Source organism: Ciona intestinalis, chromosome 3, assembly GCF_000224145.3.
Source record: "Ciona intestinalis chromosome 3, KH, whole genome shotgun sequence".
Classification (NCBI taxonomy): Eukaryota; Metazoa; Chordata; class Ascidiacea; order Phlebobranchia; family Cionidae; genus Ciona; species Ciona intestinalis.
The window spans coordinates 5,672,322-5,693,467 of record NC_020168.2 but is presented as its reverse complement, the minus strand read 5'-3'; the positions used below and the strand labels follow the sequence as shown (position 1 = coordinate 5,693,467).

The 21,146-nt window shown below is 36.9% G+C and overlaps 5 protein-coding genes and 1 long non-coding RNA gene across 7 annotated transcripts; 2 read left to right on the top strand and 4 right to left on the bottom strand.

Moving 5' to 3' along the window:
* Positions 1-92: 92 nt before the first annotated feature.
* Positions 93-2,367, bottom strand: LOC113474098. The gene is made up of 3 exons (XR_003395754.1): positions 2,182-2,367; positions 1,078-1,854; positions 93-599 (listed from the first exon to the last, which is right to left on the bottom strand). It is a non-coding gene; the product is annotated as an uncharacterized LOC113474098 (long non-coding RNA).
* Positions 2,368-3,326: 959 nt separating this feature from the next.
* LOC101242338 (amine sulfotransferase-like) lies at positions 3,327-4,718 on the bottom strand. The gene is made up of 2 exons (XM_026833680.1): positions 3,628-4,718; positions 3,327-3,497 (listed from the first exon to the last, which is right to left on the bottom strand). Exons 1-2 carry the CDS (start codon positions 4,357-4,359, stop codon positions 3,327-3,329), a joined length of 903 nt encoding a protein of 300 aa, XP_026689481.1. The 5' UTR covers positions 4,360-4,718.
* A 2,175-nt stretch (positions 4,719-6,893) lies between these two features.
* Positions 6,894-8,449, bottom strand: LOC100186663 (amine sulfotransferase). Its single transcript, XM_002126104.5, has 2 exons — positions 7,390-8,449; positions 6,894-7,300 (listed from the first exon to the last, which is right to left on the bottom strand). The coding sequence occupies exons 1-2, from the start codon at positions 8,119-8,121 to the stop codon at positions 7,130-7,132; spliced, it is 903 nt and encodes a 300-aa protein (XP_002126140.1). The 5' UTR covers positions 8,122-8,449; the 3' UTR covers positions 6,894-7,129.
* Positions 8,450-9,089: 640 nt separating this feature from the next.
* LOC100181800 (actin, cytoplasmic-like) lies at positions 9,090-10,974 on the top strand. The gene is made up of 7 exons (XM_002125767.3): positions 9,090-9,394; positions 9,468-9,683; positions 9,741-9,849; positions 9,980-10,141; positions 10,204-10,331; positions 10,388-10,571; positions 10,662-10,974. The coding sequence occupies exons 1-7, from the start codon at positions 9,269-9,271 to the stop codon at positions 10,865-10,867; spliced, it is 1,131 nt and encodes a 376-aa protein (XP_002125803.1). The 5' UTR covers positions 9,090-9,268; the 3' UTR covers positions 10,868-10,974.
* On the bottom strand, positions 10,964-14,184 carry snail (transcription factor protein). Its single transcript, NM_001078353.1, is given in 6 exon segments — positions 10,964-11,395; positions 11,535-11,673; positions 11,760-11,927; positions 12,008-12,090; positions 12,164-13,264; positions 14,064-14,184. Coding segments are annotated over 6 exon segments (1,755 nt in total). The 5' UTR covers positions 14,122-14,184; the 3' UTR covers positions 10,964-11,189.
* Positions 14,185-17,633: 3,449 nt separating this feature from the next.
* On the top strand, positions 17,634-21,135 carry LOC100177154 (putative sodium-coupled neutral amino acid transporter 7). Of its 2 annotated transcripts, none has more exons than XM_002126310.4 (8): positions 17,634-18,013; positions 18,158-18,356; positions 18,671-18,806; positions 18,913-19,063; positions 19,310-19,424; positions 19,521-19,668; positions 19,906-20,105; positions 20,462-21,135. In XM_002126310.4, the coding sequence occupies exons 1-8, from the start codon at positions 17,759-17,761 to the stop codon at positions 20,650-20,652; spliced, it is 1,395 nt and encodes a 464-aa protein (XP_002126346.1). In that variant the 5' UTR covers positions 17,634-17,758; the 3' UTR covers positions 20,653-21,135. The 2 variants fall into 2 exon arrangements, with proteins under 2 accessions (XP_002126346.1, XP_026689550.1); XM_026833749.1 differs by having other exon boundaries at positions 17,758-18,013; positions 18,184-18,356; positions 20,462-20,876.
* Positions 21,136-21,146: the final 11 nt, after the last annotated feature.

Genomic DNA, 21,146 nt, shown 5'->3' with positions numbered 1-21,146 from the left:
ACATTGGAATGAACCCCCCCAATTTCCAATGAATTTCTTTTTAGGGTAAGAACATCATTTACGGTAATGTTTTAAGAAATGATAAGATTATGTTGCATCCCAAAAGGTGTACTCATGACGTGATCTTGACAATGCAGTTACAAGTAATTAAGAAAATAATGGAGTGAAAAAACAAAGTACTTCTCTCAATATCACTGCCAAAGTCAACAAACTACTCCAGTTGAAACGTCATGAAACAATTTACAAGAAAAGGTTGTAGGCAGTTCAAACAAAGTAAATCATCAGTATAATTTCAAACTGCTTTATTAGCAGCAAACTATGATTTTACGAGTCATGATCAAGTGATTGCACAGAAAGTTAATAGAGCATTAAATCCAGATGTTGGAATCCAAAACATAAAGTCTGATTATTTAAAAAAATACATTTAGAAGAAATCATCAAAGAAATTCTGCATATTTGTTCCATAATTTTAAAATTCCACCATCTTTCCCATGCTCCATAAGCGCACGATCCAAACCATCAGCTTGCTCTGCACTTAAATGATTCTTCCAATCACCGATTACTCCTTTACGAATAAACGGTTCATTTTCTGGGTGTTCCTAAATTAATAAATATATAGTAAATTAATAAATATATAGTTTATTAATTTAAAGAAGAAATTAGAATCATTTTATTGCAAATAAAGTTTTAAAAAGTAATCAAAGTATTACACTAAATTGTTAACTTGAAATTAAATTTACCTCAATGTTTCACAACTTGTTCCAATCTTTTGGATAATCTGACAACTGGCTTGTATGTAAACTGCATACACTGATCAGAGCTGGCTAATAAAACTTATGTCTGAAGAGCTGCCTATTTTTACCTTAAAACCTACTAAACTATGTTCTTATGACTACAACATGCTGTTAAGTTGATTTCCACAAATTCTTAATAATCATATCAAAATCAAGTTATTTGATTTTAAATAGTAAAAGTTCCCCTGCCATTTATTACAAATAAACTAATCTAGTGATAAATTTTTAATTTAGATTCATGAATATTAAATAACATATGTTGGTAACAACAGTAACTGCTTACCCAAATGTTTCTACTCTTCATATGTTCACTACTAAGCTCTAGCACTTTTTATCAGTTTTTCATTTTCTTTCTTCAATAGTTTCTTATATTTTTTTCCAAGAATTGTTGCTACTTTTAAAATACCATTTCTTGGGTCTTGCTTTATATCTTCATACAACAAGAATAAAACATTGGGATCATTTCGATGACTGTACTGTTCGTTTAAATGATCAAAGTAACAATTAAACTGTACTTCTCTATTCATGTACTGATCATACAGCTTGTTTATATCAGGATTATTTGTTCCATAAGTTTTTTCACATCCTCTGATATGAAAATAAAATGAAACGAAAGCATCCTTTGAGTTTCTTGCGATATATAAATACTTCGTATTGGGATTAATTTGCATAAAGTTGTATGGAAATGTGTTTTGATTATGCATGGGAATTCACTGTTTCCAATCGATTCTGGCCTGGGGCTTCGGAACCATCAAGCTATAGAATTGGAATGCTATTTCTGTATGGTCCTGGGACTTCTGTTCCATGATGTAAAATCAGCCACACAACGTTTTTTTATTAGCCAGGTAGTTCCAGTTTTGGAGTATGAACAAACAAACATATCAGTATCATCTGCTTTATATTTTTGGGCAGATTCAAAGTTCCAGTGGTTTACATTAAAAGGATATTTCTTCACCACTTGCTTTGTCTCCAACTTTTATAAATTTCGGTAAAGTTAGGTCTTTCATGGTGCCGGTGGTACTGCTCCAGTGGCCCCAGTGCCGAAGTGAATCATTTTAACCTAAAAATTAGGTTGGCTTTCTAGCGGAAAAAGTGTGGCCTACTTCTTTGTATAGGTACATGTTTAATATTCATAGCCCATCTGGTTGATCTTTCGATATTAATTCAATAACATACCTTTTTATTAACTACCGCTGCAACATATTTAAAGGTGGAAGTGACGAAGTTCTTATAAATAAGTAGATTTGAATGGCACAGGTAGAAAAGAAAAAAAATGGTCGCTCACATTTTTAGACACTAGAGAGATCCATTTGTTGCACAAATAAACTAACTTTGAGTTATAATAATAACATTCAAAACAAATAATGTATATTATAATTATACCAACCTTTGTTGCGAAGTTGCATGAGTAAACACGTCAACGAAATGCAGCAAACACTGCTACAAAATCAATTCTACTTCGGTCTTAGACGCATATTCTGCAACTAACTTATAAACAGCCATGACGTGTTTTGCGAAAAAGTTCAACGTCACTATTGCACCATGGAAATATGAATACTAGAAGGCAACTTGTTTACTCGTCACGCATGAGAAATAGTACAACTGTGTTTACTGGTAGCAAAGAGATTAAAACCATTTTGCTCGTAGGCTATGCAATTTTACGAGTGCCCAACCAAAGAGATTAAAACCAATTTTTACGAGCGTCCAACCAAAGCAATGTTACGAGTGCCCAACCAAAGAGATTAAAACCAATTTTTACGAGTGTCCAACCAAAGCAATTTTACGAGTGCCCAACCAAAGAGATTGGTTTTAATCTCTTTGGCCCAACTAAACGCAGTTTCAAGGGTGCGCATTTTTGAGTGCTCATTTGGTTTATATATACGTATTTATATATTTTTTATTTTAATGCACCAATTGTAATAAAACAGATAAAAACATGCACATAATACTGCTTTGGAAATCAAGAGATCAAAGAAAGTTCACATACTTATCCAATATACAGTTTTATTTGTTAAAAACCTGCCAAGTCAGCTTTTAATTTGTTCGTAATGGGAGGTCTGTAAATATTGACAGTGTTGTACCTGGACAAACAAACCATGGAAGCAAGCGATGCATGAACTTTGGACAACTTTACACAAGTGGTGGAAATTTGTTGTTATAGGAAAACAGGTCTTAGTTAGTTTTACGTAAGATATATAGTAGGGTGGGGGAAGATGGGATACCTTTAGCACAAATTATACGAATAGCCTCAAATGGGACGAGAAAATAGAATGAAAAGGTGTCCCATCTCCCCCACCTTACTCTATCTTCTTCACTGATTCAGTTTAATTGAAACCCAGCATTACAATCACAACCAAATAAAAGTTCATGTAGCCTACAAATCAATTAAATAGGAGTTAACTGAAAGGCTATCTCCAGCGAAACATTACACGTTGTAATTTATACCATATTTATAAAGCTAATTAACTATTAAAATTACCATAAATTTAAGCCAATATTATAGAATGTCTTATGACGTTTTGCAACGTTTAACTACAAAAATTCTGCATATTTGTCCCATAATTTTGAGATGCCACTTTCTTTCCCATGTTCCATAAGCGCACGATCTAAACCATCAGCTTGCTCTGTACTTAAATGATTTTTCCAATCACCGATTACTCCTTTACGAATAAACGGTTCGTTTTCCGGCCGGTATGTTGTATGCTATAGAGTATATAAAATCTAAACTAAACAGAAATATTTAACAAACTATACATAACCTCATTATTTTCCAGATTTTGTGTCAAAGAAATAGGAAAGATAAAATAATAATTATGTATCGGACTATACTTACCCAAGCACTCATTCCCTTCATATGACTGAAACTACTACGCTCTAAGATAATTTCCAAAATTTTTCCATCATCCATCTTAAGCTTTTTTTCGTACTCGTCTCCGAGAAACTTTGCTATTTTTAACACTTCGTTTCTTGGATCTTGCTTTACGTCTTCATACAACAAGAATAATACATTAGGGTCATTGCGATGAGCATACCAATTTTTCAAATGGTCAAAGAAGAGGCCTGATGTCACCTCTCCCTTTATATACAATTCGTACAAATTGCTAAGATCTGGATTTTTCCAATGATAAACGGAATTAAACCCTCTTACGTGAAAATAGTAAGAAACGAAAGCATCCTTGGGATTTCGTGTAATATACAAATACTTTGCTTTTAAATTTTTCGGTACCAGCTTGTATGGAAAATGAGTCTTGATTATTCGTGGAAATTCGCCATCATCAATGGCTTCGATATTTTCACAGCCGTCGAATTCCAACGTTGGGATACTATCCGTATAATTTTTAGGAATCTCCTCCCCATGGTGAACAATAAGCCATGTAATAGTAAGCAACCAAGTGGTTCCAGTTTTAGGATAAGAACACACAAACACGTCGCTGTCTTTTGCTTTATATTTTCTTGCTGAGTTAAAATCTTTCTGGCTGCATGCGCCAGGGAGAACGATTTCTATTCCAGTTGCCTCGTCTTTGACTTTTACATACTTCGGGGTTGTTAAATATTTGTCTGCCATATTCCTAATGTCTATGGGCTAATTTTTGCAAACATATAAACCTTATCAATTGAAAACCTGCCGCATTAAATAGTAGTATCATAATACACTCACATACTATGGTATAAAAGTATGCTGTATAGGCCTATATCCTACTTACTTCATTTAATTACTGTTACAGATATCGGAAAGTTAAGAGCTAGCTAGTGTACCCGCTGATTAAACAAATCGTAAACCAGACGATGCGGACTTCGTGAAACTTTAAGTCAACGTTGAAACTTTATTGATACAAATCAAACATAGTTCCGTGCACGATATACCGTTGAATTTTTACTATAGTAGGGTGGGGGAAAGATGGAACACTTTGTCAGACGAGACTTTTTTTAATTTTCTTTTTACGGGCCCTCATTAATGATAATCAGGAAAATAAAGTTACAGAATTATTCGACAGTATTATTACGACTTTATAAAACGCCCGTCAAAGCAGATTATTGTTTTTAAATATTAAAAAAATATGTAAAATAGAAACTGTATACTTTGAACAGGTGAAAAAATGCGAAATAGTAAGTTGCTATTTTTTAACGCTCGCTAAATCATAGCAAAGCCGAAGATTTTTTTAGTTTGCGTGTGCGAACGATTAAACTAGTTTCATAGCTTCATAAAACAACCTTGAATATTTTGTACAGTTTGATTTTATCTCATAAAACTAGTTTTCGTTTTGTAAAAAAACACTGAAGTATAAGCATGAAGAAAATCAACAGGGGTCAATATGACTTTAATTTAAGATAAAACTAACCAAAAAATGTCGGTTTAACGTTATAAATATGAAATTTACATGGCAAAGAAACTAGCACAGCCTGTTAAATTCGGTAGGTTAACTACAAGTTGCAGAATACTGCTAATGTAAATATATTTCAATTTCGAGTCCCATCTTCCCCCACATTGTTGTTTTGTATGTTTTCATTGCCAAACTTTGAAAGATTCGCTTTTAATTTAGTAATTTATACCTCAGGGGTAATCAAACTATAAGATACTAATATGATAAAAAGATAATATTTTGAAAATATATTCGAAATTTGGTCATTTGCACTTGGTGATAATTTATGAGAAGTGGCATGTGCCAAAAACCTAGTAGGAATACCCAAAGTTGTATAGACCAGGTTAGGAAACGGCGCTTGTGTCCGCCATTACGGAGCCCACAGAGCGTGAATCGCCTATACAAATGCATGGTCGGCATGTGTTCATTTAGTTCTTGTAAGCGATACAAAGCTAGAAAACACGTATAGCGATTGTTTCAACATTTATATTATAATTTCTAATATAAATCTTGTTATACAATATTAAATCTAGGAGTTAATGTGGAGTAAATTAATATTTTGACGGGTTTTCGGCGTACAGTGTGGTTTAACAGGGTACTTTACGTTGGCGATTAAGACTAGCAGCAATCAGCTTAGTTTACATAATAGTATATGATCATACCTACGAATCTATAGAGCCATTCTTTACTACATTTATAATGAAACATGAGTGGACATGCAGCTCCAAACTGCTTAAGTACTAGCAGATAAGGTGTTCGCGTTTTCCGATTTCATAAAGACCCGCAACGCAGAAAAGGTAGCTTACTAATTCAAGCAGAAGACCAAAAATAGTAACTCAGTATTGTTCTCCTCAATGTCACTTCGATATTAGGCAAATTTTACACAGATACCTTAAGTTTCGTTGCCGGGTATACGTGTTAAGTTTGTGAGCCAAAAAGTAAAATCACGGCAATTTACATGCAAAACTGCAGCTAGATACACCAGTTTATGGTAATGTTATGCGTTTTTGTTTGTATTTTTATATTTTAAACATGTTCTTTTATGTTTTTGGTTAGTAAACTTGATATTTTCTGTTTTTTTACTCTTTAATCGATTGAGTGTTCAATAAAAGTTGATTATTTTTGTAAGGTTTATTATTGTGATAAGATATAACATTAGTAGAAAGCCATTTTTACGCGCAGAAAGGCTTGGTTTTTAAAAAATCGCAACATTTAAACGAAAAAACAGCACCCAGCAATGATAAAATGCCATGCTGTGGGCTCCGTAATGGTGGCGACTATGACGTCATAGACGCGAGACAATGGATAACAAGACTCGTTGTTTTACAATCCGTTTCCTAACTTCAAAGCGTACAGTGTTATTCCCAACTTCAAAGCGTACAGTGTTATTTCGTGTTATTTGCGTATATTCCTATTTATAAATACACTTAATAATCAAAATTAACATTGATTTTAAACTGTCCCATCTTATCCTGTGTGTTTTCGAATTTTTTAAATTTCACCTGTTGTGCGGATCGCTAAATAACTCCTGGTGTGTTTTATTATATTTAATTGTTGTTAATTAATGATAGTACTAATTCGTGATATTACCCAAAAACCGTCATCTATTTTTGATTTTGGAAATATTTGGCAATATGTGCTTAAGTGTCCTATCTTCCCCCATTGTACTATATGTTTGATACCCGCTGTTGGGTGTCTTTATATATAAAAGGGGCTAAAACAGTATGATAGATTTTGGTTAATTGGATTGCAATTGTATTTGTATCAGCGCTGCTTTTTCTGTTATAGTATAACAGGTATAATATATATTCGTTGCACAATTTACCAATGTTGGGGATAAACACCATTAACTATAAAACCGTTTTGGGCCAAAATCGAATTTTCAACATAATTTTTGGCTTGTGCCAATAGTTGTCAACATGAAATATGAACCGATTATGCATTACGGTTACTTTAAGTAACTATAATTTGTGATTATAGAAATTCTGCATATTTGTTCCATAATTTTGAAATTCCATTATCTTTCCCATGCTCCATAAGCGCACGATCCAAACCATCAGCTTGCTCTGCACTTAAATGATTCTTCCAATCACCGATTACTCCTTTACGAATAAACGGTTCATTTTCCGGGCGGAAAGTTTTATGCTGAAAAGCAAAACTTAAGTCTTTAATACAGCATAGGTTTTGTGTAACAGAATTAAAACGGAAATTGTTATTGATTAGATTAAACTTACCCAAACATTCCTGCCTTTCATATGACTGAAACTACTACGCTCTAAGATATTTTCCAAAATTTTTCCATCATCCATCTTAAGCTTCTTTTCGTACTCGTCTCCGAGAAACTTTGCTATTTTTAACACTTCGTTTCGTGGATCTTGCTTTACGTCTTCATACAACAAGAATAAAACATTAGCGTCATTGCGATGAGCATACCATTCTTTCAAATGGTCAAAGAAACACCCAAACTCCACTTCTCCCTTCATATACAGTTCGTACAACTTGTTTAGGTCAGGGTTTTCGCATTTGTATGGCGACCGAAATCCCCTGATGTGAAAATAGTAAGAAGCGAAAGCATCCTTGGGATTTCGTGTAATATACAAATACTTTGCCTTTGAATTTTTTGGTACCAGCTTGTATGGAAAATGAGTCTTGATTATTCGTGGGAATTTGCTGTCATCAATAGCTTCGGTACTTTCACAGCCGTCGAACTCTAACATGGGAATGTTATCTCGATAATTTCCAGAAAACTCCTCCCCATGGTGAACAATAAGCCATGCTATAGTAAGCAACCAAGTGGTTCCAGTTTTAGGATAGGAACACACATACACGTCGCTGTCTTTTGCTTTATATTTTCTTGCAGACTCAAAGTCTTCGTAAGTAAATACTGCAGGGTAAACTATTTCTAAACCAGTTGAATCCTCCCTAAATTTAACAAACTTTGGGGTCGTTAAATCTTCACTGGCCATGTCTACCTAGTCCTAAAAGTACTAGGTCCTAATATCAAGTGTCGCCACGTAATTGCTTGCCGTATGAGTGTGTGAAATGTTTGCATAGTCCATTTTCTGTTTACGGTGCAGACACTAATCTCCCTACCGGTTTCTTTAGCGAGAAATCAGGCCATCCGTGACCAGCAAATGAAATGGTAGTGTCCTGTTACACTAACAGTTTACTTGGTAGTGCAAAAGCCCAGTCCAGGTATATGCTGAGAAAACACAAACATATAATCCCGAAGAATAAACAATGCGTCAAATAACTATGCATTTAGCCAGTGATACATAAACCAAAGAGATCTCTTTGCATAAACCAGAGATTGGCAATGACTTATGTATCTTTGATAAACCAAAGGTTCAACGATTCTGATGACTGTGGTGGCTTTGTCACCGCAACATTTTTACGTACGCCATGTAGGTTACATCATAGTATACTCACTATGGTTACATGCTGTACATCGCTCTTAAAATAACAACGAAAACTATAGAAATCTCTAGTACGTTAGTGTCGTTCACCGCCCTATATACGATATTACCTTGCGGCCCTATTTTACTGCCGTAAGACTGTATAACAATAATTAGAATGCATTGCCCCATGGTATTAGAAGTATATTCTCAAAGTAATGGATATTTAACACACAAAAGTTTTGTTTTTACCAAAAAAAAATTGATTGCATTAAATTTTTCCAAAAAAATGATTGCATTTAAATTCAACATATTCGTTTATATATTTCAGCATTAGCAATATGTGGTATTTTGGACATACTTAGCAAAATATAAAACATAAACTGCTGTCATCCCCGCTCATTTGAGAAATAAACTTCCAGCACCGACGCGGGCTACGTAATAATGCCCAATTGTGTTTGATTTCCTACCATATTTGGTCACAGTTTAGACATTTTACCATATTTGGAAATAAAAAGTTGAGGTTGGCATTACTCGCCCAAAACGTGTAAGCTCTGCGGTTACTTTTGTTGCAACTAGTAGGGAAAAATGTATGTTGGTGCTCCAGGTTTAGAATAACTCCTAGCTTTTTAAGGAATCCATACTCTCTTTATTAGTAATCTTGTTTTAGGCGTCAGTAAACATTTGTAAACACTTAAGTCAAATTAAAATTGAAAACATGTTAGACGACGACATTGCTGCATTAGTCATTGATAATGGATCCGGGATGTGCAAAGCAGGTTTTGCTGGTGATGATGCACCACGTGCAGTATTTCCATCTCTTGTTGGGAGACCTAAGCATCAGGTAAGCATGGTTGGATTCACATTGTACTGTACACTTCGCTAACAAAGTTTTTAAACTGTCGTGACTGATACAGGGCGTAATGGTCGGCATGGGACAAAAAGACAGCTATGTCGGCGACGAGGCTCAAAGCAAACGTGGTATATTATCTTTGAAATATCCAATTGAGCACGGTGTTGTAACAAACTGGGATGACATGGAAAAGATTTGGCATCACACTTTCTACAACGAACTTAGGGTGGCGCCCGAAGAACACCCAGTTCTTTTAACCGAAGCGCCACTTAACCCAAAGGTATGTTCTTTATTTACTTTAAAAAAAACAACTGGAAAACATTCGCTGTCTAATTAGGCAAACAGAGAGAAAATGACACAAATTATGTTTGAGACGTTTAATGCACCAGCTATGTACGTTGCAATTCAAGCTGTACTATCTCTTTATGCATCTGGTCGAACAACAGGTAGGAATTTTGTTATGTGCGGTTTAAAGTCTGTAACTAACATAGTCCTATAAGAATTTCCAATCTGTCCATATTAGTGCTAAGTTGGCTAATAGTATTTCCCTAAGAAATGGTTTACCGATTTTTGCAGGCATCGTATTGGATAGCGGTGACGGGGTGTCGCACACTGTACCGATTTATGAAGGCTACGCACTCCCACACGCCATCTTGCGTCAAGATTTAGCTGGGCGAGACCTCACGAACTACTTGATGAAGATTTTGACTGAACGTGGATATTCCTTTACTACAACAGGTTAAAAAGAAAGCCATTGTTAAAAAATGTCTAATATCTAAAAATTCTTTTTTTTGTAACAGCGGAACGTGAGATAGTTCGGGACATCAAGGAGAAATTATGTTACGTAGCTTTAGATTACGACCAGGAATTGGCAACTGCGGCAACCAGTAGCTCTCTTGAGAAAAGTTACGAGCTGCCTGATGGGCAGGTAGGCCTTTTAAGTTGTTATAATTAGCCAGCAAAAAACACTGACTATATCGCCAGGTGATTACTATCGGGAACGAACGATTCCGTTGTCCAGAAGCCATGTTTCAACCCACAATGTTAGGCATGGAATCTACAGGAATTCATGAGACTACGTACAACTCCATTATGAAATGCGATGTGGATATCCGAAAGGACTTGTACGCCAATACCGTGCTTTCTGGTGGTTCCACCATGTATCCAGGTAAAAAAGGGCTGACTGATGTAGTCATGTAGACTGTACACATATATAGTTTTGCTCAGAGCTCTGTTGTAACCTTTAAATTTGCACTAGGGATCGGTGATCGGATGCAGAAAGAAATCACCTCCCTCGCTCCGAGTACCATGAGGATCAAGATCATCGCTCCTCCGGAGAGAAAATACTCCGTATGGATCGGAGGATCCATTCTTGCCTCGTTATCCACCTTCCAGCAAATGTGGATAAGCAAGCAAGAGTACGACGAGTCCGGGCCCTCAATCGTCCACCGAAAATGCTTTTAAGAAACAGTGAATTTCATGTGAAATGTCATGTTTTCTTGTTGAGTTCCCTCTAATGGTATCATAGCGCAAGTCGGTGGTTTTTCGGAAATAAAACGATTTTCAAAGTGCGTTTTTATTCAATACCGCGGGAGCGTTAATCAGCAAACGTGTGCAAAATATTAAGAACAGCAAATCGGGGGCACCTTGAATACTTACAGCGAGGTAACATGGGTTATTCGCACAAGGATTGAACTACAATGTATCTAAACAATATGGCACAAACAAAATAAATATTCAACCAAGTTTGCGGTGTATATGTACAGTTGATGTCCGATATAGACTTTTAGGATGCTGTCTTGCGTTGTGCAGTTTGTGAGGCTGTTTCACAATGTACTTGGTGACGTTTTAGCAACGAAATCCGAGAGAACGTTTTCTCGCAGGTAACACAGCTGTATCGTTTAACAGTTTCGTGAGTTTGCATATGAGCACGAAGGTTTGATCGGTCGGCGAAAGCCCTAGAGCACACAGTGCATTGGTATGGTTTCTCACCTAAAATAACAGTATTGGTTAGATTTGCCAGGAATCTTTGAAGCTTCATATTCTAGCCCAAAACATTTACATAATAATAATTTACTTTATTTAAAATACGCCTCGCCGTTGAGTGTTTTGCATATAGCAGATAACTTACCGGTATGTGTGCGTATGTGTCCCTGCAACAGCCAGGTACGTGAGAACGCTTTACCACAAATATGGCATTCGCACGGAAGCGTATGGGTGCGGATGTGCATTCGAAGTGCTCCAAGAGAACTGCACTCTTTCTTGCATATCTAAAGACGAACACATGTTAGAAAATGGCCATTCGTAAAACATCTCAAAAGTTGTAGCGAAAACTTATTTTAAATGTTTTTCTTACTTTGCAATTGAATTTGCTACCAGATTCCGGGTCCTCGTGTGTTTTGGCGTGTTTAGCGAGGGCACCGATGGTCGCGTACGTTCTTCCACATTCAGTACATGGAATACGACATGGTTTAAAACTGACAGGCTGCGGAGTTTTATTTTGTTCTTCAATTGCATCAGATATCTGTGTTGGGAGTTAAGTGTTAAAAACTCTGATGCAATAAAAGCCAGCCTAAACGTGTGCAGAGGGAATAGAGTACGAACCTGAAACGCCGGTGCGTCAATTTGCCTCCAAGTAGTTTTGGAATCCAAGCATACCTTTTTTCCAGATGGACTTTCAGAATTATCTGTAAGCAATATTTTTTTAAAAAACTGATCTACGAGATTGCTTGTATAAAAAAATGGTTATAGAAAAATCACCTTCGCCAGAGGATTTTCTCTTCAGTTCCTGTCGGTTTTTCTGCGCTCCGTAGAAGGCGTTGTGGTCGTGAGTTTGAGAAACCATGGTGGGTAAATCTTTAAACGAAATTGATCGCATGTCGTTAAGTTGAGGTTGTGGTGGCGATACATCAGCGGAAATCTTCAACGGTTTCGCATTTTTGCGGCGACGCTCTGAGTTTTGATTCTTCGTGTTGTTTTCCTCGAAACCTGGTTTTGGGCGGAACTGTTCGACTTGTCGGCTGAAAACCCGTGCAAACTCAGCTAACAGAGAAGGGTCTTGGACCAGGTTGGTCGGGGAAAACCGAGGCTGTGGGGAATTTTGAGCGAACTTCTGGTCATCGTGATTGAGCGAATTCTGCTCTTGCGGTACACCCTGTGGCTGAGCAACTGGTTTGATCATTGATGGTTGGAAATGGCTAGCTGCGAGCTGGTGAAGTCCTGGCAGCATGGAATTTCCTACAGAAAAACCGAGAGGGCTGTTGGTTGGGACGGTTTGGCAAGACGTCGCTGGTGGTGGAAGGAATAACGCTGGATGAAGATATTTTCCAGGAATATAGGACGACGGAAAAGACGGAAATCCACCAACGCTTGAAGTTATTGGAGTGGAAAAATAAGGCCATGATGGAAACATAGAGGGTGGAAATTCTCGTGTGATGTTTGATGAAGGGGGTGAAACGGAAGGCATACTTGAAGGTGGAGCGTTGCGTGTAAGTGAAGCTGGATAGTCATCAATCGGTTCTGATTTTATGGTTGGGCTCGTTTTAGGCATGCTAGCAGTTTTGCAATTTTGTTTTGGGAAAGTTCTCTTTTTGCACGAGAGATCCATAGGCATTAAATCGTTATCATGATCAACTGACTTGCTCTTAATAGGGCAAAAAAGCTCAACGCTATGTTGCAAGTTTTTGCTGGCTTTGTCACGCAAATCCAGGTCATCCTGTCTCGGAAAACCTTCGTCGCTGTCAGGTCCACATGAACGCGATGACGTAATGGATGACGTGGGAGATGACGTCGAATTTGTTGATTCGCCGCTGCAGTAAAAACTGTCATCTCCACTCAAAGTGCAAGGACGGGTAGATTCGCCTAAAGAAGATTTAACTTTGTAATATTTGGTCTTGGCAAAAGCCAGGATTAAAAATATGGTGCAGACTGCATGGCGGGCTGTCCTGAGGGCCGTAAATAATTTGTTATTGAGCCATACGGTTTCCATATCGGGAAACCGCAGTTCACTTCCATAAGCAGCAGTTGTGCCGAGTGTGCAAACAGGTAGTGCTGTCAACGCTTTCATCCAGACCGAGATTACGTCAAACTTATATCGGTAGCGTTCCATCCTTAAAGCCAGCCAGTCACCCATGGGAGGAACGGTGCGAGCAAAACACTTGGTACCAGCTCGCATCTATTTTAGGCACCACCTGTTTGAATGTTTAGCCCGAGTGACCGGACCTTGTCTAACTATATTAGGCAATCTCGGCTTAGTCCGGATTCTTCCACAGGTAATTAAATAATTGCATTTCCATTATTTAGGTAAAAGTTACGGTATGTGTGGGGTTTGACGTGCGAGGTGGCATCCTATAACAGCGGGAGATCCAGTCGTTTCCTTGTTTTATCGCAACTGTTACTTGTGATTAATTTAGGCGGAAACAAACAGTCGGATTAGCGAAAAGTTCCAACACCGCGCCGTGCGCAAATAACCTCCGAAAATAATTTAACTTTTACGTGAACGAAAGTCTCATGGAAAATTCTGCTGGATTCTCGGTACAAGATGATGCATATTTACAAAGGCATCTGCTCTGTTTACAACATTTAAAATGATCGCGTTTGATTTTTATAAGAGAAACAATTGCCGCGATGAATTATAATATAAATAGGACTGCATATATACCTTCATTTTTCTGAACGGCGTGCTTGCCTTGATAAAGCATGGGCTCGACGGAGGTCATGATGTAATCACAGTAATATATTTCACAGTGAGAATTTTGATATTTTGAATATGTACCAAAAGTCTAAAATAAAAAAAAAAATATTGCTCTAATGAAATAAGTATACATAATCCTTCAAATATAGCTAAGCTTTCTTAGACTGTTCGACTGCATTTTTAAATAACCCTGCAACAGTAATCAAGCACTGATAGCCCATTTCTAAATATAATCACTTTAGAATTCCTTTCACTGCATTACTTAGCAGTCCTGAACATCAAACTGAAACTCATTTGATCAACTAAACAAAATGCTTAATTCAAATGATTCATCATTCACAACACTCTAGTCTCTAGTGAGCTAGCTCTATAAGCGAAGCAACCAGAATATGATTTCCCACTCAACTCGGTCTGCCATATGAAGCAATCCTGCGCGGCAGGTGAGGACGTTTGTACGAAGAAGGTTGACAGTGCGGACGATGCCAGACGAGGTGCCAAACGAGCTATCCGCCCTGCTCAGCGGGCGGCTTGGACGCTTCAAAGCGCGCTGTAGTGTCTTCTTGCTCTCAACTTGACCGCACAGTTGCTACTGCACGACGGGCGGCACCTCGAAACCCAGACACGAAGGTGGGATCGCTTTCGCGACCTGTCAACTCCGTCCAACTCGCCTGTAAATCAGACCACAGTTGTCGCCACAGATTTTCTCAATATTTGTCCAGCAAAACACACCGATCTTCTGTTTTATAATGGTAAATACAATTGCGACCTTTTCATTTTAAGTATCTACAATTTATCGGTAACAACATATTAATTTATCATGTGCGTAAGAAAAATCTCCCCCTAAAGTTCCTATTTCAGGGGCAGAACAATATATTTTTCAAGTATAGTACTGTGGCGGAAGATGGGGCATCTTTGGGACATTATATTTAAATATTCTAATCATGTTTTAAATAATTAACAAAGGGCTGTGGGAGTCGTGAGAATACGGTTTTATAATTCTCTGAAAAGGTCTTTGTTTACTACTAAATGGAACAAGGAAATAGAATGAAAGGGTATCCCATTTTCCCCCACCCTACTCTATTGTTTTCAAAATCAAAAACTGTATAAATATTTTTGTAAATCAATGCAAATAAAAATATCGAAATTAAATTCTCTCCGATCGCAAGTCTTCACTTCAGCTGCTACTTTGCGATAGATGCGTTATCTCAACCTGAGGATGGCCGGCAGAGTGAACCGCTAATTTTCACACAAAGGCTCATCCGAAAATTCGATCCAAAATGGTGTTAATTGACACCAATAGGTACTGGGTCGCTTTGAACGCGTGCGACATTCTGAATCCGCTAATACACTAAAACGGTGGAACATTCGGTGCAATGAATTTTTAACGTTCGGTGTTATAATAGGGTGGGGGTAGATGAGACACCGTTAGCACATAATATCCAAATATCTTGATCGTGTTTAAACAATTTACAACGGTCTATGGTAGTCGTACGGATACGGTTTTATAATTCTTTAAATGTTCCTTGTTTTCTACAAAATGGGACGAGAAAATAGAATAAAATGGTGTCCTATTTTTCCCACCCTACTATATATATATATGGTATACCCGTGATTGTGCATAGTTTCAATTTTAGAATATCCGTACCTATTGCAACGACTTTAATGTTAGAATCATGAGGTTTATTCGGTAAAGGAGACGCTTCGCACTGTCGTAAATGATATTCCCCTGTCACCACATTGTCAAAGAATGGAGAAGTGTCCGTACACTAATATGTTTCTATCGGATGAGGAGAATTCCCGCACGTTAGGAATGAGGCTTAAATGTTTGTGGAGAGAAACTGCCTGCTGGTAAGGTAAAATCAATTGAATTTAACTGCGTTTATAGAACTCGTTATATTTTGGTGCTAAAGCGCTCATAACCAATGTACGATATAGAGAATAAACGGTTTTATTAATTTTAATATATGCATGTTTTTTCGACGGCTAGGCAAAAATATAAACTTAAATAACCGGACTTTGGTAGTGCCCTGCGGTTACGTGCCTCGTATAGTTGACCACGTGTCTCCGTGCAAATGTTATCCTATTGTCCCGGTATACGCAATCGTATCTTGGTTAGTTTACTCTAGACGCACTGTAAGGACAAGGGCAACAATAGACACCCGCGGAACGTATGTAGAAGCATGTGTACACCGTAGCTAAACGAGACAGTTGATAGAACACTGGTGACAAACAGAGTGTCTGTATTTCGTGGAGGGGCGGTCTGCTATCGGTGTACTAAGCCAACTAAGGTATCCCGGCGCTACAATCATTTGGAGTATTCGGAATAAAAACCAACACAAACGGAAGGTTATACGGGCCAAGTGTGCACGCTGGGTCGTGGGATATTCTTTCGATGACTATACAGACAGCCTTCAGTTTAAAAATGTGACAGGTTTTTAAAACTCGGTTGAACGTAACCAAAGGCGCAATATTAATAGTTGAATGCCGTTGTTTATATTTTGATATTTGTCGCGTACAGTTCGCGCGTGTCCCGGGATTAAGTGGACCGCTTCGGTAACAGTTGTTGGCTCGCTCCTGCTGGTCGTTGTTCTATTTCGGTTAGCCGCCTGTTGCTTCGGCACCGGACGCCTGGTATGATGAAAGTACTCGGTGCACCCATTAATCTATGTGGCCGCATCAAGATTACGTCATTAAATAACAAAGTGCGACACGCGCATGCATTCATTTCACTGACGTCACTTTAATATAGTCTGGAAAAAATCCGTAACGAGTGACGTATCGTTTAAAGTCCAGTTATTAGTTTGCTCTCGGCTAAGGCGGCAATAAAATTATTTTAAAATCAAAGATGGCTTATATACAAATAAAATACTGAATGTGATGAAATTCTAACTACATAGGAATAATGATTGTCTATTAATAGTATATAGAGATATAGATTAAAATACCCTTGCATTAGAAACATGACGTATCTAACCATAACACTTGCTCGGTTTCGAATTAAGCCGTTAAGTGATTGAAATATACGTCTCTTGGGTAAAGACACACGAGGCGTGGTAATGTGATAGGCGCTATACAGAACGCCGGTTTTAAACAGGTGCATTGTTTATTAAAGCCCACGATACACCGTAAACTGCGAAAGAATTTATCGCAAGTTACAGTTAGCCATTTCTCTGATGAGGTGTACAAAATAGCACTTATTATTCATATATCAACCTCTATCCTATACTTTACAGTCCTTGCGGATTCGCAAATTGGTCCGTATCAAAAAATCCTTTACGTATTTTATTATCTTTTCCCACCACTTAAACCTAGATTTGACATCATACCATAGGTGCGATATACCGCTTATACGTGTTCGCTATAGACGAGTTGCAGGTGGCTTCTATCATCAGTGATTACGGAGCCATAGAAAGGTCATACAAAAGCTGTTTCTACGACTCTGAGTGATTATACATCAAAAAATCAACCGTGAGGTGGTGCTATAGTGCTTGGTCACAAATGTAAACAAAAGACGTAAAGCTGTCACAAGTCAGTGGCGTAAATTGGTGTGGTGTCTGCACTGAAACTGACCTTTTCCGTAATTCTGCTACATTTAATATTTGTACTATTCTATCAGCGTGAAGAGTTGTTTTATAATCCATGAAGACGATTTAACAGGCAATATGACGGAAAATGAAAATGAGAAAACACCGTTGTTACCCCAGGACGACACCTGCTTGATTCAAACTAAAAATGGCAGTATTCAGAGCATAAATGGTTCAAATGAAAACAATGAGACTGTTCCCGCAAATAAAGGCACTGGGACTCTGGGTGCAATATTCATCGTAGTAAATGCTGCTATGGGAGCTGGAATGTTGAATATGCCTGAAGCATTTAAACATGCAGGAGGTGTATTACCGGGAACTATCATGCAATTGGTATGTCGTTTTATATATCACTCTAATTTTAACCAAACGTTGTGCCAAAGGTCGTCAAACACCTTTTATTCAGTAGTGCTATAATGTTAATATACTGATACTTTTTAATATGTACTTTTTTAATACATATTTTTTTACATTTAGACTTTTCTTGTATTCATTTTGGGCAGCTTAATGATACTTGCATATTGCTGCCACCATCATCAGTGTTCAACTTATCAAGAAGTTATTGAAGTGATGTGTGGCAGGGGTGTTGGGGTTGCCACTGAATGTTGTATCATGTTGTATATGTTTGGCACAAGCATAGCTATGATAATCATCGTTGGTGACCAGTTTGATAAAGGTAATATACAAACTGAACTCTGTTTTTTATACAGCTCTCACAAGTGATGTAAGTGGGCTATAGGGCCTTTGTTATCACACTAAGTCTTTCCCTTAATTATGAGTGTGTTTCTATTTATTTCATTTCCATCAAAGATAAAAAAAACATTCAACAGATTATTTGTATTTGTTATCAGTATAAACAAATTACCTCAAAATGCTAAATTTTTAACGAGTCTTTGTATAACTGATCATATACTGTAGTCGTAGTCATAGCTATTACATTGTTATGATAAGCTACTGTTTAAAATTTTAAACAACTACTTTATAATGCAGTCATGGAAGCAAGTGTTGGTGTTGATTTCTGCCATCACTGGTACATGAACAGGAAGTTCACAATGTGTGCCTTCTCTACTGCAGTCATTCTTCCACTTTGTATTCCCAAAGACATTGGTTTTCTGAGGCATGCCAGGTCAGTACTTAACTTTGATTTTTGAGACACAAATAATTAAAAAGCGTCACTTATATAAAACCAAGGCTGTCATTGGCATTTGCATAATCCCACTTTTACATCATAGCATTGTAGGAGTCCTAGCAACCATAATAGTGATGCTCACTGTGGTGGTTAAGTATGCGACTCACACCTACACGCCAGGTACCATCCGTCATTCACCTAAGAACGTTTCGGAATTCCTTTCAGCAGTTCCTGCCATTTTCTTTGCCTATCAGGTATTTTTTGTAAAATTTGTAATACCCTTTGTTTGTTAAAATTGTTTGTTACCTCTTAAAGAAACTTAATGAGATTGTAACTACATGAATAAGTTACACATTGGTAATCTGCATTCTGAAATTAACTGAATCATTATCTATTAAAAGTAAATTTCTTTGCCTTTGATCTTTTTTACGTAATATCTATCATAAACACCAAACATCATGTGTTTTAATTCGGTTAATTTCCAAAATTTTTGTTTACAGTGCCATGTTAGTTCTGTTCCTGTTTATGCCTCGTTGAGAAAGAAAACTGCAATTAACTGGTTGATCGTAATCTTATGCTCCATTCTTCTATGTGCTGTTTCATACTGCTTAACAGGTATTCTCTTTCCTAAGAAAATGCTCCTCCAGTACTGTAATACACCAATACAGTGTCGTTTTATGCAGATGCCTCATATTTATAATCTCTTTACAGGAATATGTGGTTACTTAACATTCGGCGATGATGTGGAAAGTGACATACTTCAGAATTATAAAGCAACAGATTTCTTTGTGATTGCTGCTCGTATTTCTATTGTTATTGCCATGTTAACTTCCTATCCCATCCTACAGTTCTGTGGCAGGTAATGGCCATACATCATAAATCATAATATATGTTGTGAAACTACATGCATCACATACCTGATATGGCTCAGTAATGTTGAGCACTCTGTGGCACAAAAGTGTTTTAAACATATTTAGCCCTTTCAGTGCTTTTGCAATAGGACTGTGCATTGACCAATAACCAAAATTAAAAATGTGCAATTTAAACTTGAAAATGACTGTTTTTTTGATACCCAATAAAAACATCTCTTAATTAGAGCTGCTATCATCACGCTGTTCATGAAAATGAGATTGTTTTCAACTACACCGCGTCCTTCCATTGAAAAGTTGCGACGATATTTCATCACATTTACTTGGTTTTTCACGTCACTTGTTCTTGCTTTATTTATTCCAAATATTGGTGAAGCAATTGCTGTGGTCGGTGGACTGGCTGGTTGCTTCATATTATTGTTTCCAGGTATTTTTTAAATGACAGATCATGTGCAATAGAACATAATGTAACTTTCATAATGAATGGGCAATAATTGTTTACTGTTGGATGTGTAAATTGCAAGGAGACATGCATGCTTGCGCATTCTTTTGTGTGATCTGATTTACAAGCCGCATTTTACAACTTTGAACCAGTTGTGTAGTTGCTGTACCAGTACTGCTTTACAAATACAATTTGTTGTTTGTTTTATGTTATAATAGCAGTGCAATTGATGCTACAATCATACAGTGTATTTCATCTATATGAACAAAACCTACTTCATTAAATAGTTATAAATTCTTACAACATATCATTTCTGTTAAAAACCGTTTCTTTTTCATCAGGTTTATGCTTGATGGTCCTTGGAGCAAATCTTGTATCAGAAAGCAAATGGAAACCAAGATTATTAATTGTCATCGGAATATCTTATTCTGTGGCGGGAACTTTTCTTTTCGGAGAAATAACAACGGAAGCAATCATGAACGACATTTCAAACTCTGTACCTGAACTTTCCAGCATTTGTTACCAGACCTAGTATTTATCTCTTTGGTTTTATCAGTGTTACTTATCTGTGATTTTATTGAACCTTTTAAAATTTTACACTAATTTTGAAGGTGCAAAGTTTTTCCAACTATCTTTGCCTCACTTATATATGCGTAACTGTACATTATAATCATTCTTCGTTTTATTCTATATTGTAGTCATTAATAAGTATGTTTTTTACTCTTATTGCATTTTAATAAATATCTAGGAAAATTGTTTGACACATTTATAACATATGCCCCTGTAATTTCTCTCGTTGATCAGCTGTGCTTGTTCTTTGTGCTGTTAGTTTCTAAATTAAAAAAATATATCTTGAACTGTTTAAAAAATATATCTTAAACTGTGTACTAGCATATTTTACCTAAACATAAGATAGATAAAACTGTTCTGGAGACAGATTGTATAATTCTCAATATAAAGTGGTGACCTGTGCCTGGCACCTTTGGTTTCGTACAAATAAAAAATTTAGCAATTACATTGTTGTTT

Excerpts from the sequence above, each read along its gene's own strand:
- LOC100186663 (XM_002126104.5), bottom strand. The coding sequence starts at position 8,121 with ATGGCCAGTGAAGATTTAACGACCCCAAAGTTTGTTAAATTTAGGGAG. Across the intron at positions 7,301-7,389 it reads TGAAAGGCAGGAATGTTTGG|CATAAAACTTTCCGCCCGGA; the intron begins GTAAGTTTAATC and ends TTTGCTTTTCAG.
- LOC101242338 (XM_026833680.1), bottom strand. The coding sequence starts at position 4,359 with ATGGCAGACAAATATTTAACAACCCCGAAGTATGTAAAAGTCAAAGAC. Across the intron at positions 3,498-3,627 it reads TGAAGGGAATGAGTGCTTGG|CATACAACATACCGGCCGGA; the intron begins GTAAGTATAGTC and ends TATACTCTATAG.
- LOC100181800 (XM_002125767.3), top strand. The coding sequence starts at position 9,269 with ATGTTAGACGACGACATTGCTGCATTAGTCATTGATAATGGATCCGGG. Across the intron at positions 9,395-9,467 it reads TTGGGAGACCTAAGCATCAG|GGCGTAATGGTCGGCATGGG; the intron begins GTAAGCATGGTT and ends TGACTGATACAG. Across the intron at positions 10,142-10,203 it reads ATATTCCTTTACTACAACAG|CGGAACGTGAGATAGTTCGG; the intron begins GTTAAAAAGAAA and ends TTTTTGTAACAG.
- LOC100177154 (XM_002126310.4), top strand. The coding sequence starts at position 17,759 with ATGACGGAAAATGAAAATGAGAAAACACCGTTGTTACCCCAGGACGAC. Across the intron at positions 18,807-18,912 it reads GGTTTTCTGAGGCATGCCAG|CATTGTAGGAGTCCTAGCAA; the intron begins GTCAGTACTTAA and ends TTTACATCATAG. Across the intron at positions 19,064-19,309 it reads CCATTTTCTTTGCCTATCAG|TGCCATGTTAGTTCTGTTCC; the intron begins GTATTTTTTGTA and ends TTTTGTTTACAG.